General features: G+C 36.4%; 4 protein-coding genes and 1 non-coding gene across 5 annotated transcripts; 1 reads left to right on the forward strand and 4 right to left on the reverse strand.

Annotated features, from left to right (window-relative positions):
• Nucleotides 1–769: 769 nt before the first annotated feature.
• Nucleotides 770–3,790, reverse strand: LOC108813608 (RNA-binding KH domain-containing protein RCF3). The gene is made up of 6 exons (XM_018586207.2): nt 3,047–3,790; nt 2,194–2,643; nt 1,870–2,109; nt 1,442–1,764; nt 1,234–1,342; nt 770–1,147 (listed from the first exon to the last, which is right to left on the reverse strand). Exons 1-6 carry the CDS (start codon nt 3,656–3,658, stop codon nt 1,016–1,018), a joined length of 1,866 nt encoding a protein of 621 aa, XP_018441709.1. The 5' UTR covers nt 3,659–3,790; the 3' UTR covers nt 770–1,015.
• A 672-nt stretch (nt 3,791–4,462) lies between these two features.
• Nucleotides 4,463–4,535, reverse strand: TRNAA-CGC (transfer RNA alanine (anticodon CGC)). Its single transcript has one exon. It is a non-coding gene; the product is annotated as a tRNA-Ala (tRNA).
• Nucleotides 4,536–4,617: 82 nt separating this feature from the next.
• On the forward strand, nt 4,618–6,034 carry LOC108806787 (nicotinamidase 1). Its single transcript, XM_018578977.2, has 5 exons — nt 4,618–4,888; nt 4,986–5,169; nt 5,253–5,386; nt 5,489–5,674; nt 5,798–6,034. Exons 1-5 carry the CDS (start codon nt 4,742–4,744, stop codon nt 5,876–5,878), a joined length of 732 nt encoding a protein of 243 aa, XP_018434479.2. The 5' UTR covers nt 4,618–4,741; the 3' UTR covers nt 5,879–6,034.
• Nucleotides 6,035–6,108: 74 nt separating this feature from the next.
• Nucleotides 6,109–9,565, reverse strand: LOC108806785 (protein NETWORKED 2D-like). The gene is made up of 2 exons (XM_056989115.1): nt 9,110–9,565; nt 6,109–9,035 (listed from the first exon to the last, which is right to left on the reverse strand). The coding sequence occupies exons 1-2, from the start codon at nt 9,201–9,203 to the stop codon at nt 6,415–6,417; spliced, it is 2,715 nt and encodes a 904-aa protein (XP_056845095.1). The 5' UTR covers nt 9,204–9,565; the 3' UTR covers nt 6,109–6,414.
• A 2,925-nt stretch (nt 9,566–12,490) lies between these two features.
• On the reverse strand, nt 12,491–16,079 carry LOC108806246 (MADS-box protein SVP). The gene is made up of 9 exons (XM_018578308.2): nt 15,467–16,079; nt 14,448–14,526; nt 14,055–14,119; nt 13,872–13,971; nt 13,737–13,778; nt 13,605–13,646; nt 13,211–13,252; nt 12,979–13,133; nt 12,491–12,747 (listed from the first exon to the last, which is right to left on the reverse strand). Exons 1-9 carry the CDS (start codon nt 15,646–15,648, stop codon nt 12,729–12,731), a joined length of 726 nt encoding a protein of 241 aa, XP_018433810.1. The 5' UTR covers nt 15,649–16,079; the 3' UTR covers nt 12,491–12,728.
• Nucleotides 16,080–18,662: the final 2,583 nt, after the last annotated feature.

Raw genomic sequence — 18,662 nt, forward strand, 5'->3', positions numbered from 1 at the left:
CTAAATTATTTGGGCGGTGTAAAGTCCGTTTTAATATTTAAACAAAAGCATTCGGGTCTCGGGTTCTGAGCCGGTTCGATTCTCAATATCTATTAGATCCACTTAAGAGCAGATTCTCAAAAAGAAAAAATTAAACAAAATAATATAAAGTATAAAAATATAAAATATAAAGAAAAAAACCAAACTATACCCGAACCAAATTTCATAAATAACCAAACAGTTTCTATTTCTCTATAACCAAAAAACTTGAAAGAACCGAAACGAAAACTGAACGTCCGAGCTTAGTATATATAGATATAATATATTTGAATATATCCAAAGTATAAAAAGAAAACCTAAAACATCAAAAATACTGGAAATACTTTAAAGACTTACTGGTTCTCCGTACAAATATCCAAACCAAATTAATTTTTTATGTTAATTTTGGCTATTTTGTTTTAATTAAATGTATATGATATATTACTTTTGGGAGGTATGATGAGATTTTAAAATTTGTTTACACAATCTAAATAAATATCCAAATTGAATCCAGTCCAGACCCAAACCAAAAACTCACCCTTTAGATGTTTGTGAAATTCTCATTTGAGAAACCATTGCATGTGTGTTTTTATGGTTTTGACAGCTCCATCGAAATCCTACCAGAATCAATGGATATATAGAAAAACCGTTGGAATTATTTTAAACAGAGTGCGAACCACACCCCATTTTTCAGATCGGTTAGCATATTCTACGGACGGTTTGTAAGCCCAGTACTACCATGACCGGTTGATGATATTGACGCTATAGCATTAATTTATTAACCGTAATATGTTTTGCACAGTGCAAATGTTTTGTTCTTTTAGATACAAGCATGAAGCAGATGAGATCAAACAAAACAAAAAAGCTTGATGGTTTCCGAAATAGTGTAAAAATAAAGTGGAGAACAACTGATCTCCATTTACAAAAAAAAAGTAGCTGCAAAACGCGACAATAGAATGTGTTATCTCTGGTCTGTTGGTGGTGTTGCTGTATTACATCAATGATCAGCAAGGATTGAAACGATCAAAGACATGGCTGTACGGGTTTGCTCAGGATTCCCAGAGAGTAAGACCATTGTTTCAACTTCGGTAGCATCATCATCCTTCACCTCCACTCTAGCTCCTGAAATCTATTTTTAAAAAAAAAAGTCCCCAAAACTGTTTAGAATCTCTCTATCAACTTCCAAAATATGATTAAAAGTACAAGAAGAGACACCTGTTGAAGATTATCTAGACCGGCTCCATCTCTTCCGTAGAGTGCAGCAAGAGCATCCTTCTCCACAGCTAGCTCCAAGGTAACGTTTCTCAAAGATACACCTTTACTTCTGCTTCCCCAAAAAAAAAACACTCACAAGAAATTATGTCAGGAGAGAGACTGTTGACGACAAAACAGATACACATTTATTGTTGTGGCAAGAACAGACCGTGGTGGTGAAAAAGAGACGTCGCCATTGTCAGAAAGGTGAAGCTGTTTCAATCCCTGTGTCAGGCCATTCTCCAGCAAGCTCGGTGGTGTAAAGCCGTTCACTTCATTACCTACCTCAGTGTGCATCAATTGATCATCTGTACCGCTTCTGACCATCTTCACGTCTTGTTCACCATCTGATACCGAGAGATTATAATTTGCTCCTCCATTTTCATATGCAGCTCTCATATCTTCCAAGTCCTTCGTTGGCAATAGGTTCTCCCTTAACTTAGAAGAAACATGAGACAACGCCTTCTGTACATGCCTGTACTCTCCCATAATCTTTAAAAAACAAAACAATCAAAGAGTCAAAAAAAAAAGAGAAAATCTCCAATAACTGCATTACATCACACGATCTTCTCATCTGTATAGGTTAAAAAAACTTACCTCTATCACCATTTCATTTTCTGAAACACAGTCAAGAGTCTGTCCACCTACTGAGATGTGTACATCAACATCAGTTGCTTCTTTGTTTCCAATCAAGTCATTAGCAAACTGTGACGGTACCAGTAGCTTGGCTTTCACTAGAGCACCCGGAAACAGACCTTTTCCAACATCAATCTCGATAGATCTTGTAAAGACACGAACCAGAGCTTTTTGTGCCTGAGAGAACCGTGACTCCAGGCTCTTAAAAAAACCAAGAAAGACAAAAGTAAATTAGTGTGATCAAAAAATGTAGAAGCAGGAAGCAAGAGGATAAAAGCTAGATACCTCACGTGCAGAGATGGTAACAAGTCGTTCACCGGATGCTTTCAACGGAGCACCAAACGAAATAGAAGCACCTGTTTCGTTCTGCAGAGCTCTGATGATAGTTCCTTGTTTCCCAATGATGCCCCCAGCTGCAACACTCGTGCAGATTATTTTAAACACAACCTTCTTATCTGTATCTTTGGAACCACCCTGAAAACTGTTTCCTAATGATGGTGAACGACTAGTAGATGCAGCAGCAGCTTCTGAAGCATTGTTAGGCAACGAAGAAGAAGAACGCAGGTCCGGGAAAAACTCAGAATGGGGATCCTCTGAGTTTCCGTTGGTAGAAGAAGAAGAAGACTCGTAAGCTTTGCAAAGTGGAGGTGGGTAGCCATTGAGAGGTGGAGAGTTTTGAAGGAATGTTGATACCATAACCAGTGCTTTCTTCACAGCTAAGACATCGCCTGTAATCTAATGTTCAGAAAAAGAAGACAAGACCAAAATCAATAAAAATCCATCAACTTTTTCATAAAAGAAAAGCTGAAACATTAAAAAGATGAATAATGCAAAAGCTACTTTAAAAAAAAATCGTAGCTTTTTGTTAAGCAGTGATAGCTGAAACATTTGGATGAATGTAGTAACTACAATAATTGCTGCAAAAGCTGTTTTAAAAATTCATCAGTTTTTTTTTTTTGTCAAACATTGATCATAAATAACTTTTCAGAAACTTGATGAATGTATATTTTCTACTAACATCAAACACACTCTCACATCTTATAAGTCATCAACTTCACGTGTTGACTGAAGTAGAGAAACAGCAAAGACTTAAACTTTAACGTGTTGACTTTCAAAGCTTGACCACAAGAGAACATACCTGAATCAGTTCATCACTGCTAGCCCCACAAAGCGGAGGAGGCAAAACCCTAATCATAGCGCCGGAGTTTCTCCTCATCCACTCCACATTCTTCCCACCCAACCCCATCACAGCACCAATCTGACTCCGATCAGCTAGCAACCCACAATAAGCCTCTTTACCATCATCCCCCTCCACGACGCCGCCGCTATCCTTCTCCGCGAGAACCGCCCACGACCTCTCCAAAACCCTAATCAGCGCCGTCTGCGCGGCGGAGACATCGCATGTCACCCATCCCTCGCCCTCTTCGCCGGAGGAGTAGCAGTCTCCGACTCTGTCCGTCAGAAGGAAGCTCTTGTCGACGGCGGTCGAGCCGACGATGAACACGACCCAGTGCTCGGAGCCGTTGGCGGTGGCCGGAGTCTCGCAGTGGATTTTGGCGCCGGTGTCGCGGCGGAGCTTCGAGACGACGCTGCCGTTTGATCCGATTATGCCGCCGATTACCGACGCGTGGCAGACGACTCGTAAGGCCGTCTCGTCCGGTAGCACGTGGATCACCTGACGTCGCTGTGAGCGTCGATTATGATTTGGCGCGGTGGATTTTGTTGTTGTTGTTCCGCGACGGTTGTTCATGGCGGAGAAAGGAGGACTCTTTTGGCTTCTCTCGTAAGAGTGTGTTCTTTTTTTTCCCTTACAAGTGACAAAAGCGGGAACAGCAAACACTATGTTTCAGTTTCGTTTATGTGAATGTCTTAAAGATCACTATATTGTAGTTTCTCATTTTATTTCATTATATTAAAATCATATATCCTTTTGGAGTTTCATATTTTGTAAAAATTTAAATAAATATGTTTCTTTTTATGTTTTATTTCGAAAGTTAATCACCACTTCGTACAAAACGCGTAAATCTCTAAATTACACGATTTTCGTTTAGTTTGTTTTTATTTCAGTGCGTGTCTGTCAGGTAGGAAAGGAGGAAAACTTTCCTACGTAAATTTGTGATTCGGCGTTTCAAACGTAAATTGACAGCAAGCAGTGGGAACAGTAAAAGACATTTAGAGTAAACATTTCCAAAGTATTAGTTTACTGATTGACTTGAAAAAAAAAAGAAAAACAAAACTTTGAAAATGGTTCATAGCTAACTAAAGAGACATGTAAGATCAAAAAACAAAAGATCATCTTTTTCAGATTGCATTGTTTTCTTTTTCAATATTCGAACCTACTTTCCAGACCGACTGCAATACTTTTTTACTGACGTGCTCTGGACAAACAAAAAAAGCACCCTACTATTTCCCTACCTTCTTACCGAAACCCAAAACAAAATTTTCTATGTGGGCCTTGTGTGATTGTAAAGTGTGTAATGGGCGTCTCGCGTTAACCATAAAAAATTGTAATGGGCGTCTCGCGTTAGCCATAAAAAACAAAATTAAAAAAAAATGGAGATGCGGGGAATCGAACCCCGTGCCTCTCGCATGCGAAGCGAGCGCTCTACCATATGAGCTACACCCCCAATTGTTATAAGGTCCTATCTTTTGCTATATTACAACATCAACTTTTGACACCAAACAGTATTTTCAAACCGTGTCAAAGAAGACAGAAGAAGGAAAGTCTTTGGTCGGAAAACACAAGACCAAATCAAAACTCTCTATATCTTCTGTGTTCTGTTTTTTTTTTTCTTCAGGGGTTTTCTAATCTTATTCTAGACTCGCATCGATCATGGCGACTGATGAAACGATACTCAATCACCTGAAAGTGGAGATCCCAGTAGACGAGGAATCTCTTCTTCTGAACCCAGACTCGAGCGTCGGTCTCGTCATCATTGACGTGGTCAACGGCTTCTGCACCGTTGGCTCCGGAAACATGGTTCTAATCATGCCCACCAAGTGTTTGTGATATTGCTTGACTCATATCACACTTTTACAATTCTAAATAAAGCTTTTCCCTTTATTTGATTCTGCAGGCTCCAACAAAGCCCAGCGAACAGATATCGAAGATGGTTGAGGAATCTGCAAGGCTCGCAAGAGAGTTCTGCGATCGTAAATGGCCCGTCTTTGCGTTTCTCGACACTCATCATCCTGATGTTCCGGAGATCCCTTACCCTCCTCATTGTATTATAGGAACTCAAGAAGCAGAGCTTGTCCCTGGTAGTTTCCTCCTCTCTTTCTCTTTCAATGTCTTGTTAGATTCTTAAACCAGTGACTTACTTTGGTATGATATGATGAATCAGCTCTACAGTGGCTTGAAAGTGACGTTGGTGTCACTCTTATGAGGAAGGATTGCATTAATGGGTTTGTGGGTTCGATGGAGAAAGACGGTTCTAATAAGTTTGTGGATTGGGTTAAGGAGAAACAGATCAAAGTTGTAAGCTTTCTTTCTTACACAACGTGATCAGTTCTGTTTGATGCTTTTAGTTTCATATTTAACTAACTTGATCATTCTTGTGTCTTGGGGGATGGTTTAAAGATTGTGGTTGTAGGTATCTGCACAGACATATGTGTGTTTGATTTTGTGGCTACTGTACTCTCTGCTCGAAACCACAGTGTTCTTCCTCCTCTGGAAGATGTGATAGTGTACTCACGTGGATGCGCCACTTATGACCTTCCTCTTAATGTCGCAAAAAACATTAAAGGCGCTCAGCCTCATCCCCAGGTATATAAACTTTCTCTTGTGAAACTTTTGATGTTTATGAAGCTAGTAGCATCATTAGTTTCTTTTTCTTCTTCTGGTGAGGCTCATGTTCTTGTGTTAATCTGTTGTGTTTCTTTGTATCAGGAGATGATGCACCATGTAGGTCTATACATGGCTAAAGGAAGAGGAGCTAAGGTAGTCTCTGAAGTTTCTTTTGATCCTTGAAAGACTAAAACTTATATCATTCTTGATTTCGATTGATTCAGTCGATTGTTGAGTTTGCCTTTTTATGTTGTAAATTGTTCATGAAAGCTTGTTTGCTGAAGATCAACTTATATGTATTTGAATTCTCATTTGTCTAAATGAAATGTTTTAGTATGATTTTACGCTGAGCTTTTGATAGAGAATGGTGAGTCTTAGCATTGTCTCATAAACATAATCATTGACAACACAAATGAAACAAATAAACACACCAACTCTATTTCTCTTGTAATGGTTCTGAGATATACAACTGGGAGACATTCCTCTTGTTTCTCCAGGTAGAAACAATCTAACAATACTCAAAAGGGACAAGCCAACACACAAAACTAATGTTTCAATCTCGCAAACCAAAAAGAAAAGGAGATGTGGGGATCAAAAGGCTCAGTCTCCCCCAGGGAAATACAGGTTAAAAAAAACAGACAAAATGAATCAAATCCTCCATGAATCTGAATAAGTTACACAGTTTATGAATCTGTATTTGGTAATATGCAATTGTTTACCTATGTAGAAGCCTTCATCTTTCTATATATTGAGGGATGCATGCATGAGAATATCGAAGGTTTTGCTCTCTTATGTTTTGAGCCAAAGATGAATGACCTCAAGGGCACCCTTGAACGGCTGTCCGAATGCTGGAGATCAGGATCTGATGATCTGTTCTTTGAACCCGAAAGAGAAAACTCATCGTTTAGCTTTCCTAGAGTCTTGTCAAGCTCGAGTTGAAGCGTGGTGATGTGATCCAACCCTGCCTGCAACTCGTCAGCAACTTTGTTGTTCTCCTGCTTCATGTTCAACACCTCACCTTGAAACTTAGCAGCTTGATAGCTCGTGAATCTGAAGTCATCGTCTTCAGCACTTGACTTGAGGGCCTTTGTGATCTCTTCCTGAATGTTACACAGAGACTCGAATCTTGATTTCAGTTCCTCTCTCAACGCTGCACCTTTCTCCAGCCAGAGACCAAGGTCTGTGTTTATCTCCCTCAAGTGTAGATAAAGTGGTCTAACATCTGATCTCATTCCATATTTATCTGTGCTGCTTCCATCTTGCTTTTTTCTTTGCTCCAGCTTTGATATCTCGCCTTGTAGATCTTCTATTGATGTGTCGTAGCTCTGTATCTGTCCAAACGCTGTGCTGAACCTTAACCAGAAATCCAAATTCTCCTCTAGAAGCTCATCTATGTTCATCCTGAACTGTTCCTCGACCAGGGACATGTTCTCGCTTGCTACAGCCATGATTCCGATGGAATAGTCATCGTTTGACAAGTGGTTCTCAGTCCAGTCGTTACTGTCTGCAAGACCCTTCTGCAGGAGGCTCATCTTCTCTCTTAGTAGCTTGATCTCATCATCTTTTGTGGCGTTCTCTGTCTTCAGCTTTGATTCTGTTTCATCTAAAGTTTTCTTCATATCCTTGTAGTTCCTGAGAATAGTTGTGTACTCGGTGAGCAAATGCTTTTCTCTGTTCTCCATTCCCTTCATGAACATCTCTTTCCAGTCTGGTTCACTTTCTTTCTCCTTTTGATCCTCTTTAGAAGATATCTGCTTCTCCAAAACATCATCCAGAACAGAAGATTCTGTCTTTTCAGATGCAGACTCCTTCTCTAAAACATTATCAAGAAGCACAGACTCTGTCTTCTCTGAATCTACTTTCTCAGTAGATTCCAGAACATGTTGTGGACTTTTACTTAGAGAGATGACTTCTTCAGCAACTGTTGTCACATTGTGAGTTGTTTGTTCAGAGCTTTCACTCTTCTCCTCTGCCATTTTCTTTCTATCTTCCTCACTCTCTTCAGAAACATCTAAACTCATCTTCTCACCATCTGGTTTCACCTCAGGCAACTTCCCAGTAGAGAGGTCATCGAGATTATTACACGCGTCATCAAAATCTGCATGCAGATTGCTACTCTTATCCATAACACTCCTGTCCAAGTCCTGCAATGCTTTGAGTTTCTCCTCCATTTCCTTCAGCTTCTTCCTCAGATCACTCTTGTCATCAGCCAACGTCGCCTTATCAGTCTCAAGAGTACTGATCTGCGTCTGAAGACCGTCGGTCTCGTTTCTTAGCCTCTGTATCAAAGCAGTCTGCGAAGAAACCGCACTCTCCAAGCTAATCACTTTGTTCACAAGCTCATCAACTCTCTCAGCCATCTCTGTAGCGTCAAGCGAGGAGTTCACACTACTAGACTCGAAATGTTCTCTGATCTTCTCCTTCGCAGCCTCCAGCTCTTGCTTCTTCCTAGACATCTCCTTCATCTCATGTTCCATCTCCTCTCTTCTTCTAACTTCATCATCCTCTTCAGCAAAGACCACACTCTCCTCCCCTAGAAACCGACTCGAAATCGATCTAAGCTTCTCTCTAGACTCTACAATCTTCACATGCTCTTCTCTAGCTTCTTCGCAAGACTTCTCCTGCCTCTCCTGCAGCTCCACCAGCTTCTCCTGACACGACTTAACCGCGGTCTCGGTCATCAATCTCCTCGCTTCATCGTCTTCAATCACAACGCTCTCGCCAAACTCATCCTGAAACCAACAGACCCTCTCTTGCTTCTCCTTGATACTCTTCTCAAACTCCCAGTACTTTGACAAACCTCGCTCGTAGGAGCTCTTCACAAACTCCTTCTCCGTCTGCAACGAAAGGATCTCTTTCTGCAGCTTGTCAATCTCTCCCATAGCCTCAGGCTTGCTCAGACCCGAGCTCTTGACAACCACATTGCTAGAACCGCCAGTGTACTTCATAGACTTCCTCGGCTGAAGCTTCTTGGTAGCCACTTTAACAACCGCGCTCTTCAACTCTTTGACAGGCAGTTTGGGAGCACCGGGGACATTATTAGCACCGGAAAGGTTCTGTCTTTTTGCGAATTTCGAATCTCCACCATTATCATCATCATCGTCCATTGCAAAGTTGGGGACTTGGTCAGGGAAAACAGAGGCGATGGTGGTGTTGGCGTTTTGAAGCTCTGTTGAGATGTGGTCGTAACGCTCGGCTAAAGCTCTGTAAGCTCTGTAAGATTCTTCGACGAAGCTGATGAGCTCTGGTCTCTTCTTGTAATACATCTCTGCACGCTTGGCGAAAGAGTCTCCATCTTCTTGTAATAGTTTCAACACATATTGCACTTTTTCTTCAATATCTGTAAATCAAAAGGACAAAAGATCTCAACTTTTCTCTTTCATATGTTTAGCCCTAAACAAATCATCAGTATACCTTGAAGGTTTTGTTCGAGCCATTTAGATTGTTTGGTACGAATATGACTCGCCCACCACCATGAATAAGCATTACTCGCAGCTCTCTGCAGCATCTTCTTCTTCCTCCTCTATATGATCACACACTTAACAAAACTTGTCATTCAAGTTCTAAGAAAAAACAGAGACAGAGAAAAGCTTTATGTGTGTGTGATCCTTCTCTATCTCTCTCTCTAGATCTCAATAAGAAAAGGAAAAAAAGGTAAAATTTTAAAGAGAAAGAAAGAGAGTTTTCTGTTAAGGTTTAGACCCCACCAACCATGAAAGTTAGGTTTTTTTTATGAAAGGAAGATTGGATTTGAGGAAAGAACGTGCTGGTAATTAAGAAAGGAATCATGAGTAGGGACTTTCTATCAATCTCTCCTTTGAGCTGAGCTGTTTGGTTTGATTACTTCGATCATGGGTGGGCGCAAACCTAGCTCTTTCTCTCTCTATTTTTTTTGTGAAAATATTTTTATTTCTTTTTAAGACTATTATTTATTACTGAATTAAATTATTTGAGATTTTTTACTACATTTTAAAACTTTGATTATTACAAATGTCTTACAAGTGCCAGCGTCGTGGTCGGAGAAGTCTGAAGTATATTCTCCCTCTGTAATCCGATTGTTCTTGGTGTATCAAAACGCTATAGAACATGTCATAACCAGAATAATATACTGTATATAATTTATCAATTAAATTGATCTTCGATGACATTTAGTCGGTTTTCTTAAGAAAAGATGTTCAAGCAAGCAAAAGCCTTTCTTCTTAATCATATTATTAACTGAATCGGACAGAACATTTTCCACTTTTTGACAGTTTAAACATGAAACCAGACACGTTTTGATGAGAGGTAGGTGCGTGACGACTTTTTGCTGAACCGACCATAAAGAAGATCTTTCTTGTCAAAGTATCCCTTAGAGAGGTAAGCGCGGACCCGACTAATCTCTGTCTCTGGGTTTAGTGTAACTTATTAATCATGTCCTAGATACTTTACGCCTAGATAATTACATTGTTGAATCTCTAACTTGAAATCTCACACACACATGGAATATGCGTCAGACCAAGGTGCAGTGATACAAAAGACTACGTAAATTATGGTTGGAGAAGTAAAAATAAATAATTATTATTTTCAGAAAATATGTGGATTTAAATTATATGAAAAATTTCAATTCAATAAATGAATAAAGTTTGGTTAGAGTGAAAAACAATTGTTACTCTTTGTGTTTCATATTAATTGTCATTTTATAATTTTTTTACACAAAAAGTGTTGCATATTAATTGTCAATTTATAATTTCTTTACACAAAACGTGTTGCTTTGCAATTCTAATGCAATTTATACTTGTTTTTCAGTTCAATATTAATTGTAAAATGCATTAATTTTATAAATAAATCTATTTATCTAAAAAGTTATTGGTTAAATAGATGACACTAATGAAAACATAAATGCATTTCAATCTGTTTTTTAATATGTGTGAGAAATATATAAATGACATTCTTTGAAACATAGAGACTGGAGGGAGTATGTGGTCTCATGTTTTTGAAATCTAATCATTTACTAAATCTAATGAATCTTCAATATTTGGTAGATTATCTTTTAACATAGTTGGTAGTTTGGAAAAGTAATGTTAATAAGAAAGTAATCAAATAAATCTTCACAATATTTGTTCTCTTTCAATATTCTCTTGTAATCAGAAGTTTAGAAAGAATATTTAAATCAATACTATTAAAATGGGAAGAACATCCATTTTGCCAGAAGAGCCTCCATTTGGTATCAACCAGAAAAAAAAAATCACGTACACTATGTGTGCCAAATGCGAACATTTTCATTGATGATATATATTTTTGGGCTGTCCTTTTTGAAGCCCATATATGTTTCATTTTCTCAGGCCTCCAATATACATGTATAGCTAATTTTGCTGATGCTTGACCATATTTTAGAGTCGGGATTAGAGTGAACAGAACAAATAAAAATAACTTCAAATCAGAAAAATATTAGTAGAGTAGATTATTGCTTACCTTCGAACTTGTAATTAGTATTTGTATATTTTAAGAATATACAAACATTGCATGTTATGAGCATCCTCATTATGCACGTGTTCAAAAGATCATGGAAGACCGACCAGAGGTGAAAAGTAAATAAACACTGTTTTTACTAATTGAAGAGATGACCAAGGTTGCTTGGAACCAATGTTTTTAAAACCAGACCTCTGCTAGCGAACCAGATTTTTTTGCTTTATGGGTCATTTTGGTTTAACCAGATTCAATCGGATTTGATTAAATTAAACATAATTTAATAATATTTTGTAAATAATATGCAGATATACATATATATATATATATATATATATTCTTACAAATATGAATTATATCAAACAAAATGTTTTAATATCCATAATGTTTAGAAAAACTCAAAAAATAACAATTAAAGTGTAGCAAAAGCTATAATATAATTTGAGTAGTTCAATTCTAAAATCAATAGAAAAACACATTTAATCTTTATTCTCTAGATCTTTATCACTCTAAATTTTCATTGTTTTTTTGAAAAATTATATACATATTAGTTTAAAAATTAATTTTCTAAGATAAAAATTACAAATTTTACAAACATAAAAGTTTCAGTTATTAAAGTTTTCAACACAAGTGATTATGAAATAATATTAAAAAGTTAGAAGCAGAAAAAACCAATACCTCGATGTAAAGATTAAATTTTGTAAATCTTGTGATTTTTGAGTTGCAGAACATTAAAAAAACGAAGGACAATAATTTATTAATCTTGCATAAATTCTATTTTTACTTTAAGAAAAGATAAATATTAATTGTTTTATTAATAATTTTTTTATTTATATATGAACTGCGGCTTGGCCGCTTGATTGAGTTACCGATTCTCAAGTTTTTAACGGTTGGATATGAATTTTAAATAGTTGAACTTTAATTAGGTTTTGGCATTAATCCAACCTGAATTGGTATACGGTTCATTATTCAATCCGGTCTAACAACGGGTCCGATCCGGATCTAAAAACACTGCTCAGAACTAGTTTCTACCCAGAACCTTCCAAACTTTTTTTGTCACAATTTCTTTTTTTTTTGAAACACTTTTGTCACAAATTCATAATGCAGTCATTAGCGTTTGATGGTTTAGAAATTAGAATATGCAACCAGATGATTTGAGTTCATTCAACGTTTATGTAGGAGTCCTAGACTCTTACTAGGTGGCTTCGAGCTACCGTACTTGTTGGTGCATATTTATAACCAAGAGATATATCATGAATTCGATACGGCGATACCCACACATCACGATCCATTTGGCCAACACCCAATAAACGATGAACATGCGTTCCATCGTTTTTGTGCAATAAACCATTATCATTCCAGACGTTTCTTCTCATTTACCAACTTACCACGTCCATACAGTTTTGGTGGTGACAAAACATAAAGGTACTGGAGAGAGAAAACATATAACGAAAATCGTAAAAGGAAAACATCTTCCCCGGACAGAAACACTTGTGAGAACTAAACTACTACTTTGTCTTTTGTTATTACAGAGTTGAAAGGGTTTACATTAATCTCCTCACTCCATCAGCTTCTTAGTATTCAATCTCTAACCACCATACGGTAAGCTGCACGAAGCCAAAATAATTTAGTTATTTTTAGTGAATACACCCTTCTTTTATTTTTATTTAATTATCTTTGTTTCCATAATTTATACAAACAAATGACTAGCAAAAGATGGTTGGTTACATAGTAAATATACTCTCCTTTTCTTTATATAAATTATTTCCTTATCATTAAAAATTCATGGAAAATTATTAAATCAAGAAAACCAAAGGTGGATAAATTAATTTAATTACCCGAGCCTAAGGGAGATATCGGAGCTCTCGGACTCAACAGGAGCGCCGGTGGAGTTTCCAGCGTTAGTGATGGACTCCGACGAGTGTCCTTCCTCGTACACGGCAGTGTTCTCTGATTCACCACCACCGTATCTTTCATGCACATTATTGTATATCTACACCGTCACCAAACAAACTTCCAAATTTAACATTTAACCAAAAATACACAACATTCGATATAACACCAACGTACCTGCTGACCTAGTCGCTCGTTCTCTTCCGTTAACTGTGTCCCCTGCAAAATCAAGATTTGAATTTTGAGTTGTTACTGGCACCAAATGTCTTGGCCTTCTCTAGAGATCGACTGACTGAATGATGATCTTTTATCAAAACAAAATAAGATTTGAAGTTTCCATATTCCACAAAACAAACTGAAAACATAGAAAGCGCAAACCAAAACCATGCACATTCCTACATGCAGCTAGGACCGAGTTCCTTTGTGTTTAAACTACATTGGAACCAATTAGCTAAATATTAATTTACCATTAGATATAATACACTTTTAACCACGCTAATCACTTGGTTTAACCAATTATCTCAAAGTATGATCAGAGATACGTGCTAAAGACAAAGAGTAAGATGTGTACTTGCTGCCTTAGCCGCTTGTTCTCGTCCATCAGTTGCATTCCCTAGGAAAAGAGAAATTGTAACTTGTCAATTGTCATTGCCAAAATTATTTGCATTAACAAGTAAAGATAAAACGCTTTTTTGCTTCTTACCTTTCTTTGAAGGAAACTGATCTCATTCATAATTTTTTCACTCTGCAACAAAAAACTCATAGCAGTTTAGTAACATATTTGTAAGCTCCGATCTTATCCATGGTATCATGGCATTACATCTGAAATTTTAACCACCTTTGTTTCAATCACTCGTGTCAAACCGGCTTCAAGGGACTTTTCCAGCTGTTGCAGCTCTTCGATGTTGAGTCCCTGAAGTTCCTCTCCTCTCATTTGCCTATTTGTATGATCATATAAACACATGCCGTTAGAAAATGATAGGTGTTACGAAATTCAAAGAATACGCATATATTTTTGTACCTTAGTCGGTGGCTCTTTTCTGCGATCTCTTTGCTCAACAGGGCGTGATCGCTGTTCTCGACCAGCTGAGTGATAACCATTGATTTAAGCTCTTTAGTAAATCCATATGATCTAAGCTCAGATCTCTACAAATGACTAACTGTAGATGCATGTCTAGCTTCAAAAGGCTCGTTACCATTCACTATAATTGGTTTGAACCAAACTACAAACCTAATAGTCCGAGTCGCAAATATTATTAATACCCTTGAGTTAAGTATGGGTTCAGTGTCACTAAATGTAGTCGAATCATATGTAATAAGTATAATTCTATCCTACTATTAATAAATTGTTCTAGAGCTTCTTGATGGTACATTTAATCTGAAAGTTGTAATTTAACAGAATCGAAAAGCTAACCTGTAACTCAAGAGATGGTTGATCAAGCTTCTCCAAGTTCTTTGACTGCAAGTTATGCCTCTCTAACACTTCCCTCATGCTTCAATAAATAATGCAAACACATTCCAGTAAGTACTTTGTTATATAAGACTGTAAATGATGGATTTTTATGTTATAAACAGCAACATTGTTGATAAGTCCCTGCCTGTCCTTTAAGTATAATTGAACATCAGTGGACAATGTCACCCAACGGTAAAATCAAAGGATACAAAACCTAGATTCACAAAACTCAATTTAATCCTGAGACAGACATTATTTCATGTTAAGCACTATAGTTTTTTAAAATACAAAGTATATAAATATATGTGAGCGTGTGTGTATAGATAGATGTCCCCGAAGATAGGAACTGAACTGATAACCCGTGGGTCAGAAATCCACAACCGTATCTTTATGATATGATAAGTCATTTTTAGATTCCCAATATCTATAACATCCAAAAAACCTCTGACATATTTACCAACACTAGTAAAGATTCCAACATGTTTATTATTTTTATTAATCACTTCAAGAAAAAAAAAATTCCTAATCCAATTTTCATACATCCACAACATATGTAGAGTTCCTTCTAAAGTTCTAATGATATATGGTCACCACAATATTTAGTGAATATGACACTGATGGCTTCCCTATGTATCCACAATAACTATATATACAGATTATGCAACACAAAGGTATATAGCATTTATGCAGAAGATTAAGATATAGATTATCTTGAATATTACTGTACTTAGATACCTTATTATGACTAAATAAAGAGTTTACTATAGTTTTATCAACAATGACATTTTTGGTCATTAGTATTGATTATACAAAAAGTTAGTGGTCCAATAAGGTTTAAATATACAGTAAACTTTCGTTTACGACATATACATCTGAAAACTCTCAAGTTTTTATCTGGATCTAGAGACGTTTACTTCAAAGACTTGGAGAAATCTAACGACAAAGATATATAGAGTCATAGAGAAGTTAGAGAGAAAGACCTGGAGCTACAAAACTCAAAAAGCTTTCCGGTGGAAGAGAAGATGATGAGAGCAACATCGGCGTCACAGAGAACGGAGAGCTCTTCAGCTTTTTTGAAAAGTCCTCTTCTTCGTTTAGAGAACGTTACTTGTCTCGCCGTCGCGTTGTCGATTTTCCTGATCTGAATCTTCTCTCTTGCCATCGTTAAAAAGGAAAGACAAACCCTAGAGAAATAACTTTAAGTTGATCCGAAAATCCAAAGCAAGGGGTTGATTTGATGAGCAGGAGGAAGATCTTGGATTAAGATTCAAGAATGTGTGATGATTAAAGCGAAGACAAAGAGAGAGAGAGAAAGAGAGGAGGAAGAAGAAGAACCCAGAAGGAAAATAAATTGTGAGGGAGAGGAGAGAGAGGTGTTTTGCCTAAAAGGGAGACTTTAAAGAAGAGAGAGAGAGTGACAAGACGACTGAAATGGAAAGAAAAATGTGCTCTTTTTGCTAAATTTAGAAGAATAATATGTTTTTGAAGACAGTAAAAACCCTAGATTTTGAAGATTTGAAAGGTAAAGAAACTAATTTTTTTTGTAGGAGTTAAATCTCGATGAAGAATCCACAAGAAAAATACAGAGTTGATAGGATCAAACAAAAACTCAGAAAGAAGAAAAATAGAGAAAAAGCTAGGAAATATATAAATTTTTAATTTTCCACTTCAAATGTCAAGGAGAGAAGTAGACATAAGAGGGTGTTGATTGGTGAAGATGAGATATTTTTCAGGAAGGGGTTTATTATTTAATAATTTATCAACAAGATGGGGTTTCTTAAATGATTATTTTTGGAAAGAATAAATGGTTCTTTATTCTTATTACTATTATTTAGATATTGGGTTGTGTGGTGGTGGTTATTGGATGAAAACTCTTATTGGATATGGTGAGGAAATAGGATTTGCAATTCTCCAATGAGAGAAGTGTTTGTTTGGGTCAGTGGGGAAATTCTTTTTATAGGGAAGCATAAAATGAGTTGTCTCACTTTGTCATATACACTCTGGTAACTAATTGGTCGTATTCTCTGTAAATTTTTTTAAAAAAACAGTGGCTATTAATTTCATATTTATTTATGCAGGTCTCACGCTAGTATCTCCTAACAAATAAATACATTGAATTGACACCCAAAAAAACTATTAACCTATAATTTATAGTCAGGAGCTCATACAGTTCACTTCTTTCAAATAGAAATTAAACTATAGGGGTTCAATCAAAGATGCAATTTCTTGAGGATGTAAAAACTCGCCACTGCCCAAGACCCCCATGTTAAAAGTTGATATAAAAATTCCTAATACTTTTTAGAGCTCTAAGGGTTAGGACTTATTAATCATTTTAATTTTTATTACATAACTTTAACATTACTGAATCACTTATACACTATTCTAACTTCATTAAAGACCAACCTCACTGATTTCCGTCGCCACAATCATTCTGTTAGAAAAGGAAGAAAGAAAAAGATTGAAGGGGTTTTAAAAATTGTTTGTATGCCTTACGCGAAGAAATAGGGAACAGAGGGATCCTCGTGCAAAAGAGAAATTATTAAGAAGGGGGGCCCAAACCAGACCCGAAACATCCACCACAAGAAATCTGATTGGAACACGATCAACTGTCCGTACAGGTTTTTTTTTTGTTAAAAGATGAACATAACAAATAAATAAGGGAAATTGCACCTATAGCACAAGATAAACTTATAATTCTCTCTCTAACAAAATATACTAAATTTCACCGATGTTGTATTATATGTAACTAGGATAAGACATGCGCATTGTGCATAATAAATTGATATAAAAATCATTTAAGAAATATTATATGAAAAATAAAATTTATATTTTTGATCGAACTAATATTTTTAGCTCTTAAACATTTTTTTAATTTTTTTTTGTTAATTACATAATTTGTTTACTGATGAGCTGATCTCATTTTTAAAAATATTTTAGGTCAAAAAAAAATATTTGTTCCATAAGAACCTAACGTTTAGATCGAAATTTTTTATACCTAATATTTAATTATAATGAATATGTCAGCTCGATTTTATATCATGATTTAACAATTTAAAATTTAATTATGATTATAAAAAATTTAGGTTCACTTAATTATGGTTATAACTTGGCATCGAACAAGAGAACCAAACTTAGCTAGGCCAACTACACAAGAAACGTTTTTCTCGCTTGGGATTGAAAGTTTTATGTGATGACACTTTTTTTTTTTGATAACTCTGGTATCTGGGCAGCCACATTCCCAACTATCCCCCGAAAGGGGTCAAGCGCCCCAACAAAAGGGATGTTAAATCCGTTGTGGCCAAGACTCGAATCGAATGGCGGACAGTACAGTTGTACCTCCTTTACCACCAAGCTATGAGCGCTTGGTTTGTGATGACATTTTCTTTTGAATTTGTGTTCTTTATGTCATCATAAACCAAAATATGCTTCTTACGTTAACCCTTGTTTTTCAACCTTATCCTCAAAAAAAAAATCCTCAATTATATTAAACATCTCTTTCTCCATTGGACTGTTATAATCTTCATACAATAGCATAATCCAAAATTTCCATATCAATACAATCTTTGCTCCAGAAAACCAACCAAATGGAGACCACAAGAAGAAGGATGTTGTTTTACCATTCTAATTTTATGTCCGTGGAACCATTTAGCTAAACCCAATATTGTAGGATATTCCTCCGCATTCAAAGCCAGACATTGTTTCTAACAGACATACCAAACACAGGTATTTGAGGATCAAAAACTTATCACCCTTGGGGTTAGTCTAGTGGTATTTGAGAGAGCCACGGCTTCAATACGGTCTCGGGTTCGATTCTCACTGGCCACACGGATATGGATCCATTACTTTCGACTCATTTGAATGTTGAGGAGAGAGTCTATCTGTGGGCTGTACCTCCACCTGAAGATTAGATATATGTCATTATTGACCCGGATTTAACCATTTTAGTTTCAAAAAAAAAACTTATCACCCTAAACTACATATAAAGATTGAATTAAATAAATACGCCAAATACAAGTTAAACAAGAATATTATTTAAATCTTTTAACAAATTTAGTTCCAGTCCATTTTTTTGGTTTACAAATTTTTTTCATGCTAATGTATTAATCCTACAATCATCACATGATATTTTTTTTTTATAATTTGATTTTACTCACACAATATCGTAAATCATTTTTT

This window comes from Raphanus sativus, chromosome 6, assembly GCF_000801105.2.
Source record: "Raphanus sativus cultivar WK10039 chromosome 6, ASM80110v3, whole genome shotgun sequence".
Taxonomy (NCBI): domain Eukaryota; kingdom Viridiplantae; phylum Streptophyta; class Magnoliopsida; order Brassicales; family Brassicaceae; genus Raphanus; species Raphanus sativus.

Coding starts and splice junctions, on each gene's coding strand:
- LOC108813608 (XM_018586207.2), bottom strand. CDS start 3,658: ATGAACAACCGTCGCGGAACAACAACAACAAAATCCACCGCGCCAAAT. Junction 2,644..3,046: donor GCAGTGATGAACTGATTCAG/GTATGTTCTCTT, acceptor TCTGAACATTAG/ATTACAGGCGATGTCTTAGC. Junction 1,343..1,441: donor GTCTCTTTTTCACCACCACG/GTCTGTTCTTGC, acceptor TTGGGGAAGCAG/AAGTAAAGGTGTATCTTTGA.
- LOC108806787 (XM_018578977.2), top strand. CDS start 4,742: ATGGCGACTGATGAAACGATACTCAATCACCTGAAAGTGGAGATCCCA. Junction 4,889..4,985: donor CCGTTGGCTCCGGAAACATG/GTTCTAATCATG, acceptor TTGATTCTGCAG/GCTCCAACAAAGCCCAGCGA. Junction 5,387..5,488: donor AGGAGAAACAGATCAAAGTT/GTAAGCTTTCTT, acceptor GATGGTTTAAAG/ATTGTGGTTGTAGGTATCTG.
- LOC108806785 (XM_056989115.1), bottom strand. CDS start 9,203: ATGCTGCAGAGAGCTGCGAGTAATGCTTATTCATGGTGGTGGGCGAGT. Junction 9,036..9,109: donor GCTCGAACAAAACCTTCAAG/GTATACTGATGA, acceptor TTTGATTTACAG/ATATTGAAGAAAAAGTGCAA.
- LOC108806246 (XM_018578308.2), bottom strand. CDS start 15,648: ATGGCAAGAGAGAAGATTCAGATCAGGAAAATCGACAACGCGACGGCG. Junction 14,120..14,447: donor AACCATCTCTTGAGTTACAG/GTTAGCTTTTCG, acceptor GTTATCACTCAG/CTGGTCGAGAACAGCGATCA. Junction 13,972..14,054: donor GAAAAGAGCCACCGACTAAG/GTACAAAAATAT, acceptor TCATACAAATAG/GCAAATGAGAGGAGAGGAAC.